General features: G+C 46.4%; 2 protein-coding genes across 3 annotated transcripts; both read left to right on the top strand.

Annotated features, from left to right (window-relative positions):
- Positions 1-156: 156 nt before the first annotated feature.
- Positions 157-22,927, top strand: ddx46 (DEAD (Asp-Glu-Ala-Asp) box polypeptide 46). The gene is made up of 23 exons (XM_084450549.1): positions 157-260; positions 1,409-1,591; positions 1,705-1,827; positions 3,526-3,613; positions 3,772-3,940; positions 4,567-4,853; positions 5,137-5,247; positions 5,362-5,527; positions 8,378-8,498; positions 9,544-9,719; positions 10,090-10,211; positions 10,511-10,589; positions 11,598-11,680; positions 12,297-12,461; positions 13,235-13,397; positions 14,471-14,664; positions 16,917-17,054; positions 19,227-19,376; positions 20,355-20,573; positions 20,780-20,998; positions 21,621-21,765; positions 21,926-21,999; positions 22,521-22,927. The coding sequence occupies exons 1-23, from the start codon at positions 244-246 to the stop codon at positions 22,566-22,568; spliced, it is 3,240 nt and encodes a 1,079-aa protein (XP_084306675.1). The 5' UTR covers positions 157-243; the 3' UTR covers positions 22,569-22,927.
- A 423-nt stretch (positions 22,928-23,350) lies between these two features.
- Positions 23,351-27,067, top strand: cUnh5orf24 (chromosome Un C5orf24 homolog). 2 transcript variants are annotated; one of them, XM_084450485.1, is made up of 2 exons: positions 23,351-23,575; positions 23,968-27,067. In XM_084450485.1, the coding sequence occupies exon 2, from the start codon at positions 23,971-23,973 to the stop codon at positions 24,562-24,564; it is 594 nt and encodes a 197-aa protein (XP_084306611.1). In that variant the 5' UTR covers positions 23,351-23,575; positions 23,968-23,970; the 3' UTR covers positions 24,565-27,067. The 2 variants fall into 2 exon arrangements, with proteins under 2 accessions (XP_084306611.1, XP_084306612.1); XM_084450486.1 differs by having other exon boundaries at positions 23,965-27,067.
- Positions 27,068-27,268: the final 201 nt, after the last annotated feature.

The following is a 27,268-nucleotide window of genomic DNA, read 5'->3' as shown; positions in this document are numbered from 1 at the left end:
ACGTTTAAATGTGATATTCTACAAATTAATACATTATCGACGTGTTTTTTTGACTGCACTACCTCTATTAACACATCCATGCTGCACTACCACCCCCGAGCACTAGGGGACACTCACACTCAAACCAACCGTCGCACCTATTTGACGTAGTCATATCAGGACGTGACCACAACGCATGAAAACAAACGCAGAAGTTTTAGCTTTGCCACCATAAAACATTAACATTCAATCCTCTATCCGACCATGGGGAGAGAGTCGAGGTAAGTGGGACTTGCTTAACTTGATACAGCTTCTTCTTCGTCTGTTTTCCGTCTCAAATGAGATTCCTCCTCTAAGACTGCGTCGTGCTAGCTGACTAATGAAGCTAACGCGTTAGCTAGCTAGCTGGGTTTAGGGTCTTTGAGCAACACACCCAACCCCAACATCACGGTGGCGTAGGACCTAGTATTGTCACGTTACATCAACAAGGTATTTTGACCCTTTCAAATGGTAAATGGTAAATGGACTGCACTTATATAGCGCTCTTCCACCTTAGCGGCACTCAAAGCGCTTTACAATGGCCTCTCATTCACCCATTCACACACACATTCACACACACACCAATGGCCTCTCATTCACCCATTCACACACACACTCACACACCAATGGCCTCTCATTCACCCATTCACACACACATTCACACACCAATGGACTCTCATTCACCCATTCACACACACATTCACACACCAATGGCCTCTCATTCACCCATTCACACACACACTCACACACCAATGGCCTCATTCACCCATTCACACACACACTCACACACCAATGGCCTCTCATTCACACATTCACACACACACTCACACACCAATGACCTCTCATTCACCCATTCACACACACATTCACACACCAATGGCCTCTCATCCACCCATTCACACACATTCACACACCAATGTCCTCTCATTCACCCATTCACACACACATTCACACACCAATGGCCTCTCATTCACCCATTCACACACACTCACACACCAATGGCCTCTCATTCACCCATTCACACACACTCACACACCAATGGCGGTAGCTGCCATGCAAGGTGCTAACCTGCTCATTGGGAGCAATTTGGGGTTAGGTGTCTTGCTCAAGGACACTTCGACATGTGGACAGTCGGAGCTGGGATTCGAACCACTGACCCTTCGATCACTGAACGACCCGCTCTACCAACTGAGCTACAGCCGCCCCCTTTCAGTGTGGTATTTACATGTTCTCTCCTGGTCCAGGTCGGCATACTATTCGGGCTATACCCCGGTATACCGCCTTGCCAGGGACCATTCATTTACTTTTTTTCACTCGGGTCTACATTACCGCATCTACAGACCATATCAATTGGTTATTATAATGATCCATTATTGTGACAAATTTCCAGGCATTATAGGAAACGCTCCGCGTCGAGGGGTCGATCTGGGAGTCGGTCTAAAAGTCGTTCCCCCGATAAACGATCGAAGAAGGATGACCGGGTTGCAAACCGGGACCGAGATCGCAACAGGAGGGAGCGGTCACGAAGCCGGGAGCGACGCCGATCACGGTCAAGAGACAGGAAGCGTCCTAGGTGAGCGCGTTGAGAGGGAGAGGGCGAGATGGACGAGAGAGTATGTTGGAGAAAGAAAGACAAGAGTGTGTGTTTTTTGCTTTTTATGTTGCTTTATTGTCTGGTGTGGTCAGGCGCTCTAGGAGTCGGGAGAGGAGGAGATCCAGGAGTCGGGACCGGAGAAGGTCCAGCAGCAGGAGCAGGGGGAGGAGGTCACGGTCAACGAGCCCCAGCAAGAACAGGAAGGCCGATGAAAAGTGAGAGATTGACTCTCATAAACCCCACTGAAAGATATGACTCTCATAAGCCCCTCTCAAAGATGTGACTCTCATAAGACTCACTCAAAGATGTGACTCTCATAAACCCCACTCAAAGATATGACTCTCATAAGACTCACTCAAAGATATGACTCTCATAAGACTCACTCAAAGATATGACTCTCATAAACCCCATTCAAAGATATGACTCTCATAAGACTCACTCAAAGATATGACTCTCATAAGACTCACTCAAAGATATGACTCTCATAAGACTCACTCAAAGATGTGACTCTCATAAGACCCTCTCAAAGATATGACTCTCATAAGACTCACTCAAAGATGTGACTCTCATAAGCCCCACTCAAAGATATGACTCTCATAAGACTCACTCAAAGATATGACTCTCATAAGACTCACTCAAAGATGTGACTCTCATAAGCCCCACTCAAAGATGTGACTCTCATAAGCCCCACTCAAAGATATGACTCTCATAAGACTCACTCAAAGATATGACTCTCATAAGACTCACTCAAAGATGTGACTCTCATAGATGTGACTCACTCAAAGATATGACTCTCATAAACCCCTCTCAAAGATATGACTCTCATAAGACTCACTCAAAGATATGACTCTCATAAGACTCACTCAAAGATATGACTCTCATAAGACTCTCTCAAAGATATGACTCTCATAAGACCCTCTCAAAGATATGACTCTCATAAGACTCACTCAAAGATATGACTCTCATAAGACTCACTCAAAGATATGACTCATAAGACTCACTCAAAGATATGACTCTCATAAGACTCATTCAAAGATATGACTCTCATAAGACTCACTCAAAGATATGACTCTCATAAGACTCACTCAAAGATGTGACTCTCATAAGACTCACTCAAAAATATGACTCATAAGACTCACTCAAAGATATGACTCTCATAAGACTCACTCAAAGATATGACTCTCATAAGACTCACTCAAAGATATGACTCTCATAAGACTAACTCAAAGATATGACTCTCATAAGACTCACTCAAAAATATGACTCATAAGACTCACTCAAAGATGTGACTCTCATAAGACTAACTCAAAGATATGACTCTCATAAGACTCGCTCAAAGATGTGACTCTCATAAGACTCACTCAAAGATATGACTCTCATAAGACTCACTCAAAGATATGACTCTCATAAGCCCCACTCAAAGATGTGACTCTCATAAGACTCACTCAAAGATATGACTCTCATAAGACTCACTCAAATATGTGACTCTCATAAGGACCCACTCAAAGATATGACTCTTATAAGACTCACTCAAAGATATGACTCTCATAAGACTCACTCAAAGATATGACTCTCATAAACCCCACTCAAAGATATGACTCTCATAAGACTCACTCAAAGATATGACTCTCATAAGACTCACTCAAAGATATGACTCTCATAAGACTCACTCAAAGATATGACTCTCATAAGCCCCACTCAAAGATATGACTCTCATAAGCCTCACTCAAAGATGTGACTCTCTCAGACTCACTCAGTCTGTCCAGTGCTTGACTTAGACTGAAGTAGGCACTGGTACTGTTTCTATTTGGGTGCAGGAACTCAAGCAATACTTTTGAGCTGATATTCTGAGTGGTGCAGGAGCTCAAGCAGTAGAAAAGTGCTCTAAAACGATTCCTCTTTTATTTCCATAGGTCTAAAAGCAAGGAGAAGGATAATCCTGATGCCCCCTCCGACAAGAAGAAGATAAAAGATGAGAAAGAGGAGGAAAAAATTGAAGATGTATGTTCTACAACTGAACTTCACACGCAGAGGGGAAAATCTGTCATATTGTGTTGAATATATTCATATAAAATGTATGAATATAAAATATTGTGTTATATTGTGTTTAATATATATTGTAATCGCATATTATGTGAATGTCTTTTTTGTCCCCACAGCAAGACTTTGACCAGAACAAGCTGGAGGAGGAGATGAGGAAGAGGAAGGAACGCGTGGAGAAGTGGCGCGAGGAGCAGAGGAAGAAGGCCATCGAGAACATTGGCGAGATGAAGAGGGAGCTGGAGGAGATGAAACAGGGGAAGAAGTGGAGCCTGGAGGACGACGAAGGTAAAGAACGTGGTCGCAGTCGAACCCCAACCTGGGGCGGCTGTAGCTCAGTTGGTAGAGCGGGTCGTTCAATGATCGAAGGGTCAGTGGTTCGAATCCCAGCTCCAACTGTCCACATGTCGAAGTGTCCTTGAGCGAGACACCTAACCCCAAATTGCTCCCAATGAGCAGGTTAGCACCTTGCATGGCAGCTGCCGCCATTGGTGTGTGAATGTGTGTGTGAATGGGTGAATGAGAGGCCATTGTAAAGCACTTTGAGTGCCGCTAAGGTGGAAAAGTGCTATATAAGTGCAGTCCAGTTACCCAACCCTGACGTGATCAAACTGGATGGCCGTCGGTGCGTTAGGAGGAACACGCTTTCACCTGTTCAGTCAAGATCACCTCAAGGAAGGACACATTCTCATAATGCCTGAATGGGGACCTAATGTTGTTGAAAGCTGGTTTATGTGTTTGAACAAAAATGTTGATTTCATCAAATTGCTAGAAAGAGTCGCACACTCCGATTGCTGCAATGATTTCATCCTCCAACGTTTCTGCAGCGAGCGAGGTGATTCTAGGCCCTTGGGTCAGCACCTCAGATGAGCACCTCAGTCCTGGTTGATCTCATCTCCTTCCCTGTGTTTCAGATGACGACGAGGAGGGCGGGGCCCCCGCAGAGGGCGATGAAGAGGAGGAGGAGGAGGAGGAGAAGGAGGAGGAGGACGGCGACGGCGAGGGAAAGGAGTTAAAAACAAAAGAGATAAAAGAGGAGAAGATGAAGGAGGAGGAGGAAGAGGAGGAGAAGGAGAAAGAGAAAGAGGCTCCTATGGAGGAGGAGGCCGAGGACGAGGTGGACCCCCTGGACGCCTACATGGAGGAGGTGAAAGAGGAGGTGAAGAAGTTCAACATGGGCGCCATGAAGGGCAACGACAAGGTGAGTCTGACCCTCTCCTGATGACCTCCTCCTCTCTCTCTCCTGTGTCTGTCGTATAAAAACCTCCAACTCTCTCTCTCTCTCATGTGTCTGTCGTATAAAAACCTCCAACTCTCTCTCTCTCTCTCTCTCATGTGTCTGTCGTATAAAAACCTCCAAATCTCTCTCTCTCCTGTCTGTCGTATAAAAACCTCCAACTCTCTCTCTCTCTCCTGTGTCTGTCGTGTGAAAGCCCTGTTTTGAGTGTTCGATTTAAACATTTGACTCTCCTCTCCTTAAACAGAAAGGAGGAATGACCGTAACCAAAGTCATGACCGTCCTCAAAACCAAGAAAGGAATCCACAGCCACAAGAAGAAAGGCGAGCTGATGGAGAACGACCAGGATGCCATGGAGGTGACAGAGGGCCAGACTGCGTCCGCGCCGTGTCTCTTGTTTACGGGGGACAAACCCCTCTGGAGACAGAGAGCCCACTAACACGCCGTCTCCCTCCCTCCCTGTCCTCACCAGTACTCGTCCGAGGAGGAGGAGGTGGACCTGCAGACGGCCCTGACCGGCTACCAGACCAAGCAGCGCAAGGTCCTGGAGCCCGTGGACCACAAGAAGATCCAGTACGAGCCGTACCGCAAGAACTTCTACGTGGAGGTTCCCGAGCTGGCCAAGATGACACCAGAAGGTGTGAAGAAACAGCACACAGACACTATAGAAACAGCACACAGACACTATAGAAACAGCACACAGACACTATAGAAACAGCACACGGACACTATAGAAACAGCACACAGACACTATAGAAACAGCACACAGACACTATAGAAACAGCACACAGACACTATAGAAACAGCACACAGACACTATAGAAACAGCACACAGACACTATAGAAACAGCACACGGACACTATAGAAACAGCACACGGACACTATAGAAACAGCACACGGACACTATAGAAACAGCACACAGACACTATAGAAACAGCACACAGACACTATAGAAACAGCACACAGACACTATAGAAACAGCACACAGACACTATAGAAACAGCACACAGACACTATAGAAACAGCACACAGACACTATAGAAACAGCACACAGACACTATAGAAACAGCACACAGACACTATAGAAACAGCACACAGACACTATAGAAACAGCACACAGACACTATAGAAACAGCACACAGACACTATAGAAACAGCACACAGACACTATAGAAACAGCACACAGACACTATAGAAACAGCACACAGACACTATAGAAACAGCACACAGACACTATAGAAACAGCACACAGACAATATAGAAACAGCACACAGACACTATAGAAACAGCACACAGACAATATAGAAACAGCATACAGACACTATAGAAACAGCACACAGACACTATAGAAACAGCACACAGACACTATAGAAACAGCACACAGACAATATAGAAACAGCATACAGACAATATAGAAACAGCACACAGACACTATAGAAACAGCACACAGACACTATAGAAACAGCACACAGACACTATAGAAACAGCACACAGACACTATAGAAACAGCACACAGACACTATAGAAACAGCACACAGACACTATAGAAACAGCACACAGACACTATAGAAACGGTAGACAGACACTATAGAAACGGTAGACAGACACTATAGAAACGGCACACAGACACTATAGAAACAGCACACAGACACTATAGAAACGGTAGACAGACACTATAGAAACGGTAGACAGACACTATAGAAACAGCACACAGACACTATAGAAACAGCACACAGACACTATAGAAACAGCACACAGACACTATAGAAACAGCACACAGACACTATAGAAACAGCACACAGACAATATAGAAACAGCACACAGACACTATAGAAACAGCACACAGACAATATAGAAACAGCACACAGACACTATAGAAACAGCACACAGACACTATAGAAACAGCACACAGACACTATAGAAACAGCACACAGACACTATAGAAACAGAACACAGACACTATAGAAACAGCACACAGACACTATAGAAACAGCACACAGACACTATAGAAACAGAACACAGACACTATAGAAACGGCACACAGACACTATAGAAACGGCACACAGACACTATAGAAACGGCACACAGACACTATAGAAACAGCACACAGACACTATAGAAACAGCACACAGACACTATAGAAACAGCACACAGACACTATAGAAACAGAACACAGACACTATAGAAACAGCACACAGACACTATAGAAACAGCACACAGACACTATAGAAACGGCACACAGACACTATAGAAACGGCACACAGACACTATAGAAACGGCACACAGACACTATAGAAACGGCACACAGACACTATAGAAACGGCACACAGACACTATAGAAACGGCACACAGACACTATAGAAACGGCACCCAGACACTATAGAAACGGCACCCAGACACTATAGAAACGGCACACAGACACTATAGAAACGGCACACAGACACTATAGAAACGGCACACAGACACTATAGAAACGGCACACAGACACTATAGAAACGGCACACAGACACTATAGAAACAGCACACAGACACTATAGAAACAGCACACAGACACTATAGAAACAGCACACAGACACTATAGAAACAGTAGACAGACAGTATAGAAACAGTAGAAAGAAACGATCGCTGCTCCCACTGTGTGTGTTTAGTTGACGTAGTAATATTACAACAATGATGAAACGGTCCCCAAAATGCAAACTGAGAGAAATCAAATGCACCTGAGATTCCTCCGAGTAACCCTGGTGAACAGAGACCCTGTTTGATCTCCAGTAACCCTGGTGAACAGACCCTGTTTGATCTACAGTAACCCTGGTAACAGTAACCCTGGTGAACAGAGACCCTGTTTGATCTACAGTAACCCTGGTGACCCTGTTTGATCTACAGTAACCCTGGTGATCAGAGGCCCTGTTTGATCTACAGTAACCCTGGTGATCAGAGACCCTGTTTGATCTACAGTAACCCTGGTGAACAGAGACCCTGTTTGATCTACAGTAACCCTGGTGATCAGAGACCCTGTTTGATCTACAGTAACCCTGGTGAACAGACCCTGTTTGATCTCCAGTAACCCTGGTGACCCTGTTTGATCTCCAGTAACCCTGGTGACCCTGTTTGATCTCCAGTAACCCTGGTGAACAGAGACCCTGTTTGATCTACAGTAGCTCTTCCCAGCCTGGAGACTGGTCTCTTTAGATTTCATATCTGGATGAAATGTTCAAACAAGGACAATACTCTACTCTCTCTTTTTCTCTGTGTATACATATATAACGTATGTAATCCAGCCAAACGTTTTAAATATATATTTTAATTAGTCTCTCTTACGATTCTGCTTGTTATTATTTCTGCTTTGTTTTCTTAATGACTTTGTGATTATTTCAGCACTTTGTCTGACAACGAAAAGGGCTTTATAAATAAAATGAACTATTTAATGATCTATTTCTACTCAAAGCTGTCCACCCGCCTAGCTAACCCCTGAGCCCTATCCCTGCAGAGGTCCACGTGTACCGGCTGGAGCTGGAGGGCGTCAACGTGAAGGGTAAGGGCTGTCCCAAGCCCATCAAGACCTGGGTGCAGTGTGGGACGTCCATGAAGATCCTGAGCGCCCTGAAGAGGTGAGTCCAGACCAAGGTTAGAATAGTTGTGCTTTTTTCATTCGTTTTTATATCGTTTTAACTTTTTGTTTTCAATTTCAGTTTAGTTTTGATTAGTTTTAAAGCAGGTTTGCTAGTTTAGTTTAGTTTTTATTTTTTTAAAATGCTTAGTTTTAGTTTAGTTTTTATTAGTTTCAGTATTAGTTTTAGTTTTTTTATTCTTCTGCGCTAGCCTGGTGAGACTATCCTGATCTTGAGCTCACGTTGTTTCACTCTGCGTGAAACAAACCATCTGGCGCACGTCAGGTTACTCCTGCGCAGGGACACAGCTAAAGAACATGGAGGATAGATTTCATATCCACCCAAAAGACTAGGCTTATGTATGAAATGAAAAAGACTAAAACTAAGGACATTTTCTCAATCATTTTAGTTTTTTTGTTAGTTTTGTAAACGCACTACAGTTTTAGTTAGTTATCGTTTTTTTGTAAAGTCTAGTTTTATTTTTATTTCAGTTAACTAAAATCTTTTTTCACCCCTAGTTTTCGTTTTTTTAGTTAGTTTTCGTTAACTATAATAACCTTGGTCCAGAGAGACGGCCCGTCTCACAGAGCTCCCCTGGATCCCTGCATGGGCTGAAATAGTCCCCATCCTGACATGGTTGACGTCAAAATGTTACTAGTAAAAAGGGTGGTGGACTGAGGTGTGTTTGTTTTGATCAGTCTGCTCTGTGTCCCATCAGCGGTTGGATGAGAAGAGATGTGATTGGTCTGATTCACAGGCACAGCTATGAGAAGAGATGTGATTGGTCTGTCTCTGCCGTTCACAGGCACAGCTATGAGAAGAGATGTGATTGGTCTGTCTCTGCCGTTCACAGGCACAGCTATGAGAAGAGATGTGATTGGTCTGTCTCTCCCGTTCACAGGCACAGCTATGAGAAGAGATGTGATTGGTCCGTCTCTCCCGTTCACAGGAACAGCTATGAGAAGAGATGTGATTGGTCTGTCTCTCCCGTTCACAGGCACAGCTATGAGAAGAGATGTGATTGGTCTGTCTCTGCCGTTCACAGGCACAGCTATGAGAAGCCCACGCCCATCCAGGCGCAGGCCATCCCTGCCATCATGTCCGGCCGCGACCTGATCGGCATCGCCAAGACGGGCAGCGGGAAGACCATCGCTTTCCTCCTGCCCATGTACCGACACATCCTGGACCAGAGACCCCTGGAGGAGGGGGAGGGGCCCCTGGGTAAGACAGCCAATTAGGGAGGAGGCAGGGACCGCTTGGTAAGCCAGCCAATCAGGGAGGAGGAGGGAGGGACCCTGGGTAAACCAGCCAATCAGGAAGGAGGCGGAGGGAGGGACCCCTTGGTAAGCCAACCAATGAGGCAATGAAACAAATATAAACTCAATTTATATTTAGCAGACTTTTATCCAAAGCGCCTTAACCAAAGTACAGTTCGTATGAAGTGTTTTGAAATAGGGCTTCACAAGTGAGGGGAAAAAAATACCCTCGCTCTAGAAAGAACAACTAGATTCAGTGAAATATGCCTATAGATCAAACTCTTTGAGGAGTGCCTTTCCTTCCTAAAGCCGTTGTTTGGGTTGGTCCCCCCCAGCTGTGATCATGACGCCCACCAGGGAGCTGGCCCTGCAGATCACCAAGGAGTGTAAGAAGTTCTCCAAGCCGCTGGGACTCCGCGCGGTGTGTGTGTACGGAGGCACGGGCATCAGTGAACAGGTACACACACACACACACACACACACACACACACACAGCCACTCTCTCCGTATCAGGGATAACTCACTTTGTCAGATGAGTCGTGCATTCATATCAGTTGGGTTCAGTAAGGTTTTGCGAAAAGTGAAGTGTTAAACGGAGGTATGTACTAAATAATAATACTAAATATGTAATAATAACTAAAAGGTTGTCTGAAGTGTGGAACGCTACCCTGACCCTCTAGTCCAACGGGACATTTTAAATGTAAATCCTAAAAAGCTGAACTGTGCCTTTAACGTGGACGTGTTCCGGTGGTGCAGATCGCGGAGCTGAAGAGGGGGGCGGAGATGATCGTGTGCACGCCAGGGAGGATGATCGACATGCTGGGCGCCAACAGCGGTGAGTAACAGCCCTCCTCCGCAGCTGGGGGTGTGTTAGTGTTGGCTCAGAGTAGGGAGATACTCAGCAGTGTGTGTGGTCCACCAGCACTCTCTGCTCTTTAAATGTCTGCTGGTATTTGAGTCGGTGTTTCTGTCCTCCAATCAAAACTCTACGCCGCCGACTTAAAAAACCAGACAGCAGACGGTTAAAAAGCACGGCGTGCAGATTGATGTTGGTGAGCTGTGATCAGCCTGTCTTGCATGGGACTGTCTGCATGTTCACAAGTGAAGTCGGTGGCTCCGTTTACTAAACTGTCGACATTGTTTGACCACCTCTGAGAATCATATCCACAACGAGACACGAGGCGTTCCCTGAAGATGGGCCTAATGGCCGCCCCAGGTAGGTGGAGGCCGAGCGGACCCCTCAGGGGTCGGGAGGTCACGGAGGGCGTGCAGTAAGTCAGCCTTCCAGATGTCTAGGAAAGAGAAGGGAGGAAGAACCGTGAGTGAGTTGATGTGCATGAAACCATGTCTGTTACCTGCTCAAGTGAGACATGTAGCTAGTAGAACATTGTCCCAAGTTGTTGCATAGGGAAGTGATAACATGGTTCTAGACAGGTTAGAATGTGTGTCTTCCACACATGCGAGGTAATCTCTAATATGTTTCCTTTTTAGGTGAAAAGGCGCTCTAATGCTTCATGTGGCCCCATCTCTGTTATTGTATCATGGGGCTGTTTTCTGACATTTACAGGTCCTCATGCCCTCTGAGATGGTACGCAAGACAAGAGAGTCACTAAACAAACTGGCCACTGAAAAGTAGTCTTACAAATAATCATCTGAATTGTAGCCATTGTGTGCGTTTTGATTATCTAGTTTTGCCCGTGAATGTTGTCTTTACTGTTGGTCTGTTGAGATGTAACGTTGACTACCGTTAGGGCAGCTAGCTTGTCCGGGTTTGGTGTTGTGAGTTTGTGCTCCTGAGGTAACTGGTGTTCCCTGTGTGTCGCCGTTCTCCCTGGGCGTCTAGGCCGCGTCACCAACCTGCGCAGGGTCACGTACGTGGTGGTGGACGAGGCTGACCGGATGTTTGACATGGGCTTCGAGCCGCAGGTACGGCTGCTCCGGTCCACTCCTCTGACGGGGTCTCCTTTCACTTCACTACCACAACGGGACATGGAATTGTGTAAATGAGTGTTCAATATTCAAATGAGGATTTCCAACTGAACAAAGCCAAGCTATCCTCTTCAGGAAGTATTGAAGCAGGCAACTGGAGTACACCCACTCGCATCACCTCAGATATTACCCATAAATCCTTTCAACTTCAACAATAGATGCTTCACACACACTGACTCCTAACTAAGCAGTGTTATAGTTACCTCACACACACACACACTCCTAACTAGCAGTGTTACTAGATACCGCTCTCTCTCTCTCTCTCACACACACACACACACACACACACACACACACACACACACACTCCTAACTAGCAGTGTTACTAGATACCGCTCTCTCTCTCTCTCTCACTCACTCACACACACACACACACACACACACACACACACACACACACACACACACACTCCTAACTAGAAGTGTTACTAGATGCTACACACACACACACACACACACTCCTAACTAGCAGTGTTATAGATACCTCACACACACACACACACACTCCTCACACACACACACACATTCCTAACCCCCCGTGCTCGTCCCTCAGGTGATGCGTATCATGGACAACGTGCGTCCAGACCGCCAGACGGTCATGTTCTCCGCCACGTTCCCCCGGGCCATGGAGGCGCTGGCCCGCCGGATCCTGTCCAAGCCCATCGAGGTGCAGGTGGGCGGCCGCAGCGTGGTCTGCTCTGACGTGGAACAACACGTGGTGAGGATCTTTATTAGAAAGCATGAGGAACCAGGTCGGATGTCCATCTGGAAAATGTAGACTTTATGCTTTATGATCCGCCAGTTGTCATCAGAGAATGATAAGACCAAATAAGCCAGAGATGGGCAGGAACTGCCGGCACTTCTAACTGGAACGTTATCTGCCTCTACGCTGTATGAGTCCACTTATTGATTACAAATATTAATATATTTGAAACTGCTATGTACCCTAGTGAGGAGTAGGCTAGGTACCGGCACATTTTGGTCCAATTCAAACACTAGTTAAACACTAGCTTACATTATTTTGTAATGGGCTCGCTGAAGAAAACATCTGTTCACGCGCAAAGTCAGATCCCAAGCTATTGTTGAAAATAAAAATGCGGGCATGACATTATCATGGTTTTGAAAGTGCATTTAGGAAGTACTATTTAGAAAGTTACGTTTAAGACTTTAATATACAGTATATAACCTAATTTGTATTATTATTTTTTTAATCAAATGTATGGTGTGGTGGCAAGGATTTCGCCATGTGGCAAAACCTTACCAGCGGAAACATTGGGTCTGCCTATGTGAGATTATGGAAGCCTCAACCTCACACAGGCCTGGTCTGATCAATAAACTGCACAGCTCTTGGGATATTTGAATGGCTTGATGACCCGTGTTTGTGTGTGTGTGCGCGTTCGTGTCTGTCTGGGGTGTGTGTCTGGTGTGTGTGTGTGTGTGTGTGCGCGTGTGTGCGTGTGCGCGTGCGTGTGTGTGCGTGTGTGTGTCTAGCTGGTGATCGAGGAGGATAAGAAGTTCCTGAAGCTGCTGGAGATCTTGGGCCACTACCAGGAGAAAGGCTCTGTCATCATCTTTGTGGACAAGCAGGAGCACGCTGACGCCCTCCTCAAAGACCTGATGAAGGCCTCCTACCCCTGCCTGTCGTTACACGGAGGTAGGCACTGGGAGAGAGGGAGAGAGAGAGAGAGGGATGGAGAGAGGGATGGAGAGAGGGAGGGAGAGAGGGAGGGAGAGAGGGATGGAGAGAGAGGGAGGGAGAGAGAGAGGGATGGAGAGAGAGAGGGGGGGAGGGAGGGAGGGAGAGAGAGAGGGATGGAGAGAGGGAGGGAGGGAGAGAGGGATGGAGAGAGAGGGAGGGAGGGAGAGAGGGATGGGGGGAGGGATGGAGGGAGGGAGAGAGAGAGCGAGCTCTGGTCCAGGGTGCAGTGAGGTGGGATCTTGCTAATGCCCCGTCAGGATTTAATTTCTCCATTTGCTTTTTTTTCCACTCCGTCTGCTCTTCAGTATCTGTAGATAATATCTTTTCATTACTCACCAATGTGAAGACGTTTTTGGAACGATGACAGCCTTTTCTCCGAGGTGGCTTGACTTTCCATGGAGAGATCATGTCATCAGTATGGCGGAGTCAGGTTAGTGGTTATGTGCGACTTAAGTGCAAAAAAAAGTGGGGCGCAGGAAGTTAAAACGCCTCGGAGAAAAAGCTTTCGTCATTCTTCACTTCGGTGAGTAACGAAAATATATTATCTGAAGACACTGAAAAGCAGACTGAGTGAAAGAAGCTAAAGGAGAAATGTGGTTCCTCACAGGGCGTTGGCGAGCTCCGCCCTCCCTAACGCCCTGGACCAGAGCTAGGAGGGAGGGAGGTAGCGAAGCATAAATCAAATGACTTACGATAGGTCAAGGTCAACTTTATTTATAAAGCACATTTAAAATCAACCGAAGTTGCACCAAAGCTGTACAATATATAAAATAAACAAAAAAAAAAGAATAAAGTGCACATAATCACAGAATAATAAAAGGACAGGACACAAAACAGGACAAGGGATGTAGGCTATCAGGCCTCAAAAGCCAGTGAAAACAAGTGTGTTTTGAGCTGACACTTAAAGAGCCCTAGGTTCTGTGCGTGTCCAATGTGTGGAGGGAGGCTGTTCCACGATAGAACCGAGAAAGACGCTTTCAAAACCTCGTAGACGTACAAAATCCCAAAACGTGTCTCCCCTCCGTAAGGCATCGACCAGTACGACAGGGACAGCATCATCAATGACTTCAAGAACGGCACGTGTCGCCTGATGGTGGCCACGTCGGTGGCGGCGCGCGGGCTGGACGTCAAGCAGCTGATCCTGGTCATCAACTACAACTGCCCCAACCACTACGAGGACTACGTCCACCGGGCCGGACGCACGGGCAGGGCCGGCAACAAGGTCAGCGCTCAGCCAGCAAACACACTAGCTCTACTAGCCATGAGGAACACACTAGCTCTACTAGCCAGGAGGAACACACTAGCTCTACTAGCCAGGAGGAACACACTAGCTCTACTAGCCATGAGGAACACACTACACACTAGCTCTACTAGCCAGGAGGAACACACTAGCTCTACTAGCCAGGAGGAACACACTAGCTCTACTAGCCAGGAGGAACACACTACACACTAGCTCTACTAGCCAGGAGGAACACACTAGCTCTACTAGCCAGGAGGAACACACTAGCTCTACTAGCCAGGAGGAACACACTAGCTCTACTAGCCAGGAGGAACACACTAGCTCTACTAGCCAGGAGGAACACACTAGCTCTACTAGCCAGCAAACACACTAGCTCTACTAGCCAGCAAACACACTAGCTCTACTAGCCAGGAGGAACACACTAGCTCTACTAGCCAGCAAACACACTAGCTCTACTAGCCAGCAAACACACTAGCTCTACTAGCCAGCAAACACACTAGCTCTACTAGCCAGCAAACACACTAGCTCTACTAGCCAGGAGGAACACACTAGCTCTACTAGCCAGGAGGAACACACTAGCTCTACTAGACAGCAAACACACTAGCTCTACTAGCCAGCAAACACACTAGCTCTACTAGCCAGGAGGAACACACTAGCTCTACTAGCCAGCAAACACACTAGCTCTACTAGCCAGGAGGAACACACTAGCTCTACTAGCCAGCAAACACACTAGCTCTACTAGCCAGCAAACACACTAGCTCTACTAGCCAGCAAACACACTAGCTCTACTAGCCAGGAGGAACACACTAGCTCTACTAGCCAGGAGGAACACACTAGCTCTACTAGACAGCAAACACACTAGCTCTACTAGCCAGCAAACACACTAGCTCTACTAGCCAGGAGGAACACACTAGCTCTACTAGCCAGCAAACACTAGCTCTACTAGCCAGGAGGAACACACTACACACTAGCTCTACTAGCCAGGAGGAACACACTAGCTCTACTAGCCAGCAAACACACTAGCTCTACTAGCCAGGAGGAACACACTAGCTCTACTAGCCAGGAGGAACACACTAGCTCTACTAGCCAGGAGGAACACACTAGCTCTACTAGCCAGGAGGAACACACTAGCTCTACTAGCCAGCAAACACACTAGCTCTACTAGCCAGGAGGAACACACTACACACTAGCTCTACTAGCCAGGAAACACACTAGCTCTACTAGCCAGGAGGAACACACTAGCTCTACTAGCCAGGAGGGATACACTACACACTAGCTCTACTAGCCAGGAGGAACACACTAGCTCTACTAGCCATGAGGAACACACTAGCTCTACTAACCAGGAGGAACACGCTAGCTCTACTAGCCAGGAGGAACACACTAGCTCTACTAGCCATGAGGAACACACTAGCTCTACTAGCCAGGAGGAACACACTAGCTCTACTAGCCAGGAGGAACACACTAGCTCTACTAGCCAGCAAACACACTAGCTCTACTAGCCAGGAGGAACACACTAGCTCTACTAGCCAGCAAACACACTAGCTCTACTAGCCAGGAGGAACACACTAGCTCTACTAGCCAGCAAACACACTAGCTCTACTAGCCAGGAGGAACACACTAGCTCTACTAACCAGGAGGAACACACTAGCTCTACTAGCCAGGAGGAACACACTAGCTCTACTAGCCATGAGGAACACACTAGCTCTACTAGCCATGAGGAACACACTAGCTCTACTAGACAGCAAACACACTAGCTCTACTAGACAGCAAACACACTAGCTCTACTAGCCAGGAGGAACACACTAGCTCTACTAGCCATGAGGAACACACTAGCTCTACTAGCCAGGAGGAACACACTAGCTCTACTAGACAGCAAACACACTAGCTCTACTAGACAGCAAACACACTAGCTCTACTAACCAGGAGGAACACACTACACACTAGCTCTACTAGCCAGGAGGAACACACTACACACTAGCTCTACTAGCCAGCAAACACACTAGCTCTACTAGCCAGGAGGAACACACTAGCTCTACTAGACAGCAAACACACTAGCTCTACTAGCCAGCAAACACACTAGCTCTACTAGCCATGAGGAAAACACTAGTGCTGCGTTCCGAATCGCATACTACCCTAGTATATAGTATGCCAAAACAGGATGTAGTATGTCTGGTGCTCGCCTCACGTTGAGTCCCTAACCTTCCTAACCCCCTCACCGCTGTGCTGTCTCCCAGGGTTTCGCCTACACGTTCATCACAGACGAGCAGGTGCGCTACGCCGGTGACATCATCAAGGCGCTGGAGATGTCTGCCTCCCCCGTTCCCGCTGAGCTGGAGCACCTCTGGGCCTCCTTCAAAGACCAGCAGAAGGCTGTAAGATTAACCCCCTACCCCCTCTACCATACACCTCGAATATTACCCCCTCTACCTAACACCTCGAATATTACCCCCTCTACCTTACACCTCGAATATTACCCCCTCTACCTTACACCTCGAATATTACCCCCTCCACCTTACACCTGGAATATTACCCCCTCCACCTTACACCTCGAATATTACCCCCTCTACCTTACACCTGGAATATTACCCCCTCTACCTTACACCTCGAATATTACCCCCTCCACCTTACACCTCGAATATTACCCCCTCCACCTTACACCTCGAATATTACCCCTTCTACCTTACACCTCGAATATTACCCCCTCTACCTTACACCTGGAATATTACCCCCTCTACCTTACACCTGGAATATTACCCCCTCTACCTTACACCTGGAATATTACCCCCTCTACCTTACACCTCGAATATTACCCCCTCTACCTTACACCTGGAATATTACCCCCTCTACCTTACACCTCGAATATTACCCCCTCTACCTTACACCTGGAATATTACCCCCTCTACCTTACACCTCGAATATTACCCCCTCTACCTTACACCTCGAATATTACCCCCTCTACCTTACACCTCGAATATTACCCCCTCTACCTTACACCTCGAATATTACCCCCTCTACCTTACACCTCGAATATTACCCCCTCTACCTTACACCTCGAATATTACCCCTTCTACCTTACACCTCTAATATTACCCCCTCTACCTTACACCTCGAATATTACCCCCTCTACCTTACACCTGGAATATTACCCCCTCTACCTTACACCTCGAATATTAGCCCCTCTACCTTACACCTCTAATATTACCCCCTCTACCTTACACCTCGAATATTAGCCCCTCTACCTTGCACCTCGAATATTACCCCCTCTACCTTACACCTCGAATATTACCCCCTCTACCTTACACCTCGAATATTACCCCCTCTACCTTACACCTCTAATATTACCCCCTCTACCTTACACCTCGAATATTACCCCCTCTACCTTACACCTCGAATATTACCCCCTCTACCTTACACCTCGAATATTACCCCCTCTACCTTACACCTCGAATATTACCCCCTCTACCTTACACCTCGAATATTACCCCCTCTACCTTACACCTCGAATATTACCCCCTCTACCTTACACCTCTAATATTACCCCCTCTACCTTACACCTCGAATATTACCCCCTCTACCTTACACCTCGAATATTACCCCCTCTACCTTACACCTCGAATATTACCCCCTCTACCTTACACCTCGAATATTACCCCCTCTACCTTACACCTCGAATATTACCCCCTCTACCTTACACCTCTAATATTACCCCCTCTACCTTACACCTCGAATATTACCCCCTCTACCTTACACCTCGAATATTACCCCCTCTACCTTACACCTCGAATATTACCCCCTCTACCTTACACCTCGAATATTACCCCCTCTACCTTACACCTCTAATATTACCCCCTCTACCTTACACCTCGAATATTACCCCCTCTACCTTACACCTCGAATATTACCCCCTCTACCTTACACCTCGAATATTACCCCCTCTTCCTTACACCTCGAATATTACCCCCTCTACCTTACACCTCGAATATTACCCCCTCTACCTTACACCTCTAATATTACCCCCTCTACCTTGCACCTCGAATATTACCCCCTCTACCTTACACCTCGAATATCTGTACTCCTGTGTAAGATTAACCATCTACCCCCTCTACTTTACACCTCTAATATTACCCCCTCTACCTTACACCTCGAATATCTGCACTCCTGTGTAAGATGAACCACCAACTCCAGTCCTACTCCCTCTATGTTACACCTTTAATATCTGTTCTCCTGTGGGGATCAGAGTGGGTGGAGCTTGAGTCCAGAGAATTACAACTAGCCTCATAATGATTGTTGTCCCAACACCACTTCTCTTCACAAGCAAAACATTCCCCGTCAGATCAGCCAGCCTGACCCGCTGTTTGTTCCCTGTTTCCTGTCTGTGTGCGTTTCCTGTTTCCTGTCTGTGTGCGCTTCCTGATTCCTGTCTGTGTTTCCTGTTCCTGCATGTGTTTGTTTCCTGTCTGCGTGCATTTCCTGTTCCTGTCTGTTTCCCGTTTTCTGTCTGCTTGCGTTTCCTGTCTGCGTGCGTATCCTGTTCATCTCTCCAGGAGGGGAAGAGCATTAAGAGCAGCAGCGGTTTCTCAGGGAAGGGCTTCAAGTTCGACGAGACGGAGCACGCCATGGCCAACGAGAGGAAGAAGCTGCAGAAGGCGGCGCTGGGCCTGCAGGACTCCGACGACGAGGACGGCCCTCTGGATGTGAGTCAGCTCTCAGGCCCCGTCCACACGTACACCGATGTTTATAAAAACAGACTTTTTTCTCTGTGTTTTGGCCTCCTGTCCACACGTACACAGAGTTTTTTTTTTTCGTGTTCATGTGGATGTGGCCTCAGACTTGGGGTCAGATGCGATGTACTGATACTGTTAACCTGGGTCAGATACTATGCATTGAACGCTGACCTGGGGTCAGATACTATACTGATACTGTTAACCTGGGTCAGATACTATGTATTGAACGCTGACCTGGGGTCAGATACTATACTGATACTGTTAACCTGGGTCAGATACTATGTATTGAACGCTGACCTGGGGTCAGATACTATGTACTGATACTGTTAGCCTGAGGTGCGCTTGATTTCAGCTCACCCATTACATAGAAGCGGATAGAACAGTCCCGAAATGAGAAGTGGAATGATGTAGTGTTTAGCCAGCTGACAAGCTACCACTGTACTGTTAGACAGTCCACTTCCTGGGCCCAGTCCCCCTCACCCTAACCTGGGTCCGTATCCTTTTCCTACCCCCACCCTACCCGAACCCCTGCCTCTATCTGGGCCCAGGCACACTCACACACACACAGACATACACCAGTATTTGCCATGTCTCTCCTATGATGTTTTTAGCCTCTCTTACTCTGAAAATGTAATGTAATTTAATTTATTGCTTTATAAATGTTCTTAGCCGGTAGACAAACATACTCCTGGAGCTTGCTCGATCGCCTTGTTGAGAGGGGTCAGGGAAGAATTTTTACAGCTCACTTATCTGGCCCCTGGGTGATTACTGTTTTTTTTGCTTCCCTCTGGAATATGTAGAGAGTGGGTCGTATGCCCTCCTCCCTTGTTCTCTGTAAAGCGCATTGTGTTGCCTCTGGGTATGAAATGCGCTATACAAATAAAGCTTTGATTGATTGATTGATAGATAGTGAAAAATGAACACCCTCCTTCCTCGTTCCTGTCCCAGATCGACGAGCAGATCGAGAGCATGTTCAACTCCAAGAAGAGGGTGAAGGACCTGTCGGCCTCGGGGGGAGGCGGCGGGTCGGCGGGCGCCGCGGCGGCGGCAGCAGGGGGGATGGCTAACCTCGGGGTGCCGTCCGCCGGAAACATCCAGAAACTGGAGATGGCCAAGCGGCTGGCACTCCGCATCAACGCTCAGAAGAACCTGGGAGCTGAGGCTCAGGTAGGGGCTGGCAATCAACAACAAAACAACAACAACAAACAAACATCTTTATTTAATGTGTGTGTGTGTGTGTGTGTGTGTGTGTGTGTGTGTGTGTGTGTGTGTGTGTGCGCGCGCGCTTGTGTGTGTATTTATGTGTGTGTGCGTGTGAGAGAGCCTTAATGCTACCCAATCACTGCCCTCATCTGACTCCTTGCTCTGGACAGGATGTGATGCAACAGGCCACCAACGCTATCCTGAGGGGCGGGACCATCATGGCCCCGTCCGTCTCGGCCAAGACCATCGCGGAGCAGCTGGCGGAGAAGATCAACGCCAAGCTCAACTACATCCCCGTGGAGAAGCTGGAGGAGGAGAGACAGGCGGCCGAGCAGGCAGAGACGGTCAAGAGATACGAGGAGGAGCTGGAGATCAACGACTTCCCTCAGGTCAGCTCCACTAAAGGAGAGACTCTGGAGAGACTCAGGCTCGGTCTCTCTCAGTGGACGGGTTCATCCAGGCTCCTGGATGGGTTCCATCTGTTCCTCAGGAACCAGAGGGAAGGTTCCGTAGTTCAGGCTCCTGGATGGGTTCCATCTGTTCCTCAGGAACCAGAGGGAAGGTTCCGTAGTTCAGGCTCCTGGATGGGTTCCATCTGTTCCTCAGGAACCAGAGGGAAGGGCTCCTGGCTGGGTTCCATCTGTTCCTCAGGAACCAGAGGGAAGGGCTCCTGGATGGGTTCCATCTGTTCCCCAGGAACCAGAGGGAATGTTCCGTAGTTCAGGCAGTCAAATCTTCCTTCTGGATTGATCTCTCTCTGTGGAAATCAATGCTGAATGTATTTTGTGTGTGTGTGTGTGTGTGTGTGTGTGTGTGTGTGTGTGTGTGTGTGTGTGTGTGTGTGTGATGTGTGTGGTGCGTGTGTTGTTTGTGTGTTGAGTATTGTGTGTTGCGTTTTGTGTGGTGTGTGTGTGTGCGTGTGTGTGTGCGTGCGTGCGTTGTGTGTGTGTGTTTTTGTGTGTGCGTGTGTGTGTGTGTGTGTGCGTGTGTGTGTTTGTGCGCGCGTCCCAGACTGCCCGGTGGAAGGTGACGTCCAAGGAGGCGCTGCAGCGCATCGGGGAATACTCCGAGGCGGCCATCACCATCAGAGGAACCTACTTCCCTCCAGGGAAGGAACCCAAGGAAGGAGAACGCAAGATCTACCTGGCCATCGAGAGTACGCATGACCATCACATGCTTTCATGTCATTACAGATGTCGAATACCTGGACAAGAAATGTGTCTAAAATAAGATAATGAATTGAGCATTTAGAGTGAAGGGCTTGTCGTCGTGTAATCCTGTGGTCAGTGATGGGTGTGGTCTGCTCTGGCGTTTAGGTGCGAATGAGCTGGCGGTGCAGAAAGCCAAGGCTGAGATCACCAGGCTGATCAAGGAAGAGCTCATCAGACTGGTAGGTTCTCTCTGGGATGATAGAATAGAACGTTCATGTGGAACCCGTACGGGAACATTGGAATTCTGGTCATCGCTCGTTTTGACAGTATCTTATCGGTGCTAATCACTTCCTCATTCCAGTCCTGGGAACGCAGATAGACATTTAAAGGTTCCCAAACCTTTTAGGTCCAGAGTGCTTTCCCTGATGTGGAGAATATTGAATATAAAATGGGGTTTATTGAACTTACATTTAAAATTGACATGTAAATGTTTATTGAACCTGTTATAGTCTAATATTTATTTATTTATTTATTTATTTAAATTAACATTTTTAAAAAGTCTCACGTACCCCCTGCAGTACGCCAAAGTACCCCTAGGGGTATGCGTACCCCCATTTGAGAAACACTGATATAAACAGTGCAGTTAAATAACATTCAAGTATACAGTTGTGCAGTTAGTTGTCTATTATATTGCAGCTTCTTCTGTCTCCTCTCGCACAGTAGCTACTGCGTGTTGATTACTCTCTCAATGTCTTTCCAGCAAAACTCCTACCAGCCGACCAGCAAAGGAAGATACAAAGTTCTGTAGTGGAGAACCTCCAGGCGGCTGCTTCCGTCTTCAGTGTCGTCCATATTTGCTTCTGAATGTTTTAGTGTGTTTCATGTCAGAATCTCTAGTTTTCTTGTACCTCATTTGAGTTTGTAAGGATTTTTATGATGCGAGTCATCACACAAACTGCCATGTGGTCTACATATTGCATACAATGAGTTATCACCATCAAGACTTTGTCATTTAAACATCCTGCATATGTATTTGTAGCCTAAACAGTTTAATATCTGTGTAGGATGGCATGATAACTTTGAACAGTCACCTATCTGTACAAGTAAGAAAAACACACATTGTTTTTATGTGCAGACCTTGAATGATGTTTTTACTTTTCCCCATATTAAAACAATGTGTTGGTAATGAGCCTCTAGTAAATGGTCTGTTTTTATATGATTTTAAATTATTCTACTTATTTTCTTGATAAATAGAAATCAATTTGACCAGAAGGATTTAATGCCCCGTATCTTCACTGCTGAGGGTTCGGGATGTGATGCGTGACGTAGAGTGGGTGGATCGTGACGTAGAGTGGGTGGATCGGTGATGAACAACCGGGACCGTTTTCACCGGGTTTATTCCCTCTTATATAAACGCGAAATATGTGAAAGTAGTCTAGCCTAGTGAATGGACGAAAGTAGGCAGGTCTAGTGAATGGACGGAAGTTCAATAAAAACGGGGAATCAACGCTTCTTCATTTGGGAGTTTTAGAATTCCTTTTTGGATACCGCGCATGCTCAGTCGTTCTCGTGTGTCTTATTAATGTTTGATGGAAATGGCTGCGTTTCTCATCTAAACCCAGTCGGAAGAGGCCAATAAGCCGCTCTTCAGGACTCCTGCTGGCTCCTGTTCAGACACAATGATCTTTAGGAAACATTAACTAGTCGATCGATCGTGATCCACCAGGAAAATGGATGGTCTCTTGATTTGAAGGATGGAAGATCTGTCATTTCTCTACTTAACCCTTTGCTTTCCATGATCCGCGAACAATTGAGGTAGAGTAATCTCTTGGTTTTATGGAGTACATTGTCTGGTAGGCCTGCTGTCACAAACAGATGTCTGTAGTCATCACTGAGCTTTTACAGTTGTTGGTGAAAACATTAGTCTAGTTGTGAAAACAGAATCAATCAGCTCTCAGGCGATGCTGGAGAGACTAGCGTCTAATAGACTATGTTTGTTCCCCGCACAGAAACCTAAATAGGTTTGACGTGTTTCTTTTCCCTTCACAAGGTGTTCCCTTCACGAGTCTGACAAAGGCCCTGCCTTTATACAGACGTGTTGTCCTTTGTTTGGGTTAATTTCTTTTGAGTTATTTTGTGTGACGACATTTTGCAATGACAATACAATCTTTCTATCAATACAATCATCTTTTTGTTTCCCGCAGCAGAAGATGATGCGCCAGGTCGCCAACAACGGGAATGATTACTGCATGAGTGGCAGGTCCTCCTGTCTGGCCGAGGACGGTCACCCCCCTCCCAGTCACTTCGATATCTGCTCTGCCCAGTCCAACAAGTTCTACCCACCTCCCCCCCCGCCCTCGCTGCAGATGACCCTCGCTCCCATGGCCCTGCCCCCCCAGAACAGCCCCCATAACAAGCCCCCCGCTCCCTGCCAGCAGGCGCCGGGCATCAAGAGCAGCGACAAAACGGACGACCCCAAGAAGAAGAAGACGGCGGGGCGGTCTGGGAGGAGGGGCCGGCCGTCGGGGACCACCAAGCTGGCCGGCTACAGGACCAGCACGGGCCGGCCGCTGGGGACCACCAAGGCAGCCGGGTTCAAGACGAGCCCCGGCCGGCCGCTGGGGACCACCAAGGCCGCAGGCTACAAGGTCAGTCCCGGTCGCCCCCCCGGCAGCATAAAGACCCTGTCCCGCCTCACCAAACTGGGCTACGGCGCCTGTAGCAGTGCCGCCGCCTTCCCCTACGCCGTGACGCACAAAGACCTCTGTCAGACGTCCTGCGCTGAGAAGGAGGCCAACGAGTGACGCTCCTGATGTGACTCCGTCTGGAGGAGCGTGGGGATACATGTTCTGAGCGGCGTCTAGTCGAGGCCGTGGATTACAGTGTGATGTCTTATGAACTCCGTAGATGTCGTCTGCATCGTGGGACATCGTTGTTGGACCAGGGATGTCCATTGTCCTGTTGTTAGGCACTCAAGATGACTGGATGGTTGCTCTCAAATGGGCTGTTAACATTAACAATACTGGGTTGGTAAAGTCTCCCAGCTAGCCAGCAGGAGATGCCAATACAACACCTATGTTCAATAGCATTGCTGTCACCTGACCTACCTGATACAGACACTATCCAGTTCGTTCTTCAGTGATGCGCATGATCTAACAGAACGACAGTACATCACACATTCAATTGTGTTATTATTTGACACGGATAAATATCATGCTCCACAAGCCTCACAGAGCCAACATCATTTACATTCTGTTATATCACCCTTTATGTTTTGCTGTTTTGTCTCACATGAGAGCATAATCAGCTGCATGCTGATGTTCACAGAAAAGCACATCAATAGTTTGATGTTGTCACAGCTACATGTTTATTTGAATTCAACCGTTGAGTATAACTTAACTTGCAAGAGATAAGAGAACTAGCAAACAAAGACGTTGGTAGCACATCTGCCTCAGCATAGGAATGGAGTGGATGGGGACATCCTGCAATGTATTGGGACATCCTGCAATGTCTTTGTATCTTGTTTGATCCTGGCAGAAGCTTCATGTCAATAGATCTGTACGGGCTGACGGCGTGTGTCCCTGAACGTACTGGCCTGTGTTTTAGAGCAGTCTGGGAGCAAACAGAGCGAAAAGACTGATGTTAATCAACACAAATGACTGTGTTGCTAAAGTAGCCTGCCTGAAAAAGATGACAGTATGTTGTGGTTGGGTCTATGGTATCAAATACGCCCACATTCACAGGAAAATTCACTCAATCCAGCTACAGCAAGCTCCCCGTAGTACCAAACCAAATAGCATCCATGGTGTTTGATCTAAGTAATAGACAATCAAATCTGCAAGTAATGTAGAACTCTAGTTGCTGAGTGTTTACATGTGTGAAAGACAGGTTTTTCACGTCACAAATGAGGCTAAAATATCTTTAGTAAGAAGAGGATGAATAAACACTCTTAGAACATGCTAGTGGTTACAGGGGCTGTCCTGTGTGTCATTTGCAGTGCAATAATCTGTTCTATGAATTGTTAGTATACTATCTTCTGTCTTCATCTTTGATACTATCCCTTTCATTCTAACTGTGTTTTATATGGATGTTTGTGTTCACTTTGCTGCACCAAGAGATCTGGCATGGAAACATTAGAGCTTCACCAGGCAACACGACACAGTAATGAGCGACGACAGGTGATTTAAATTCTGTTCATGTCACCTTCATCAACCTTTACCAAAGAATTGGATGTTTTCTGCCTGTAGGTTTTGAATCTGTGCATGCTAGCATAGTTAACCATTCAGATCATTTGAGTGGATTTTGAACTGTCCCCTAACACAACTCTTTATAACTGTATATGAACAAACATATTGCCTCTAACAACAGTCTTTACAACAGAAAATATAAAACTGTTGTCATTTATATCCATATATAAATTGATAATACAAGTGTATTGAATTTTAAGCTCTTGTTAATGCTCATTGTACACCCAGACCTATTGGATTCCCTATAAAACAATGGTAGTAATGTAAAACTATTGAAAAAGCTTACAGTCTTTCTCTGTAATGTTACATTGCAACACATAGTGCCTTTTAAGTGGTGCCTGTGTAGCAATGTTCAACACTGTCCATTCACTACATGGAAAACATTTCTATCCGTCCCATTTACAACTACAGTCCAGTGCTTGATATACATTGTAAAAAATAAAAATAAAAACACAAAAACCAACACATTGGACATAAGACATTACTTATATTGAGTTCACCTTTTTGTTTCTATATGGTTATCAATGTACTTTCTGTTTTGGTGATATTTGTGAATTTTCAAACTTCTCACAGAATATAGATTATACATTTTCACATTGAAGCACCTCACCACATTCACCAGGACTGTTTGTGAACACCAGTTTGATGTGGTTATGAGTCATGGAGGTATTATATAAACGGTATGACTACTTAACTCATTTTGTAACTCACTAACACAGTTACCTGATCTGCACTGAGATTGTGAAGCTGAATACTTCCAGATCTTGTGAGGATCTCTCAGAGATGTGCATGCTAAGTGCTGGTTTTAAAGTTGTTAAAGCATTTTTCCTCCGAAAGATATTGTAATTGATTATGATCTGTCTCATTTGCTTAGGTGCTATCTTTCCTCACTACAGTCTCTCTGTGAGCCTCAATCTTTTACACATGATCACACAGAGATTCTTCCTTTATGTGAACCGTATGTATTCAGTATATAGGCCTTATGTGAACCGTATGTATTCAGTATACTGTAGGCCTATGACATGAACTTGTATTATTATTTTATTATCCTCGCATGATTGTCAGGTGTTGAAGATGTTTAATAAATTTGAATTAATGTCTTGACTGAGATCTCTTAATTTGTATTTTATTACTGTGATATCTCCTTCACCATTTGATCCTACTTTATTCATTAAAAAAACTAGAAAATAAGAAACATTCAATCACAAATACCGGTAGACTACAGAAGGGCGGAGCTTTGAATAGTTTGACCCGGAAGTTG

The sequence above is a fragment of the Borostomias antarcticus genome (assembly GCF_949987555.1).
Source record: "Borostomias antarcticus genome assembly, chromosome: 15".
Lineage (NCBI taxonomy): Eukaryota > Metazoa > Chordata > Actinopteri > Stomiiformes > Stomiidae > Borostomias > Borostomias antarcticus.
Note: the sequence above shows the minus strand (reverse complement) of the source record. Positions and strands in the feature narration are given on the sequence as shown.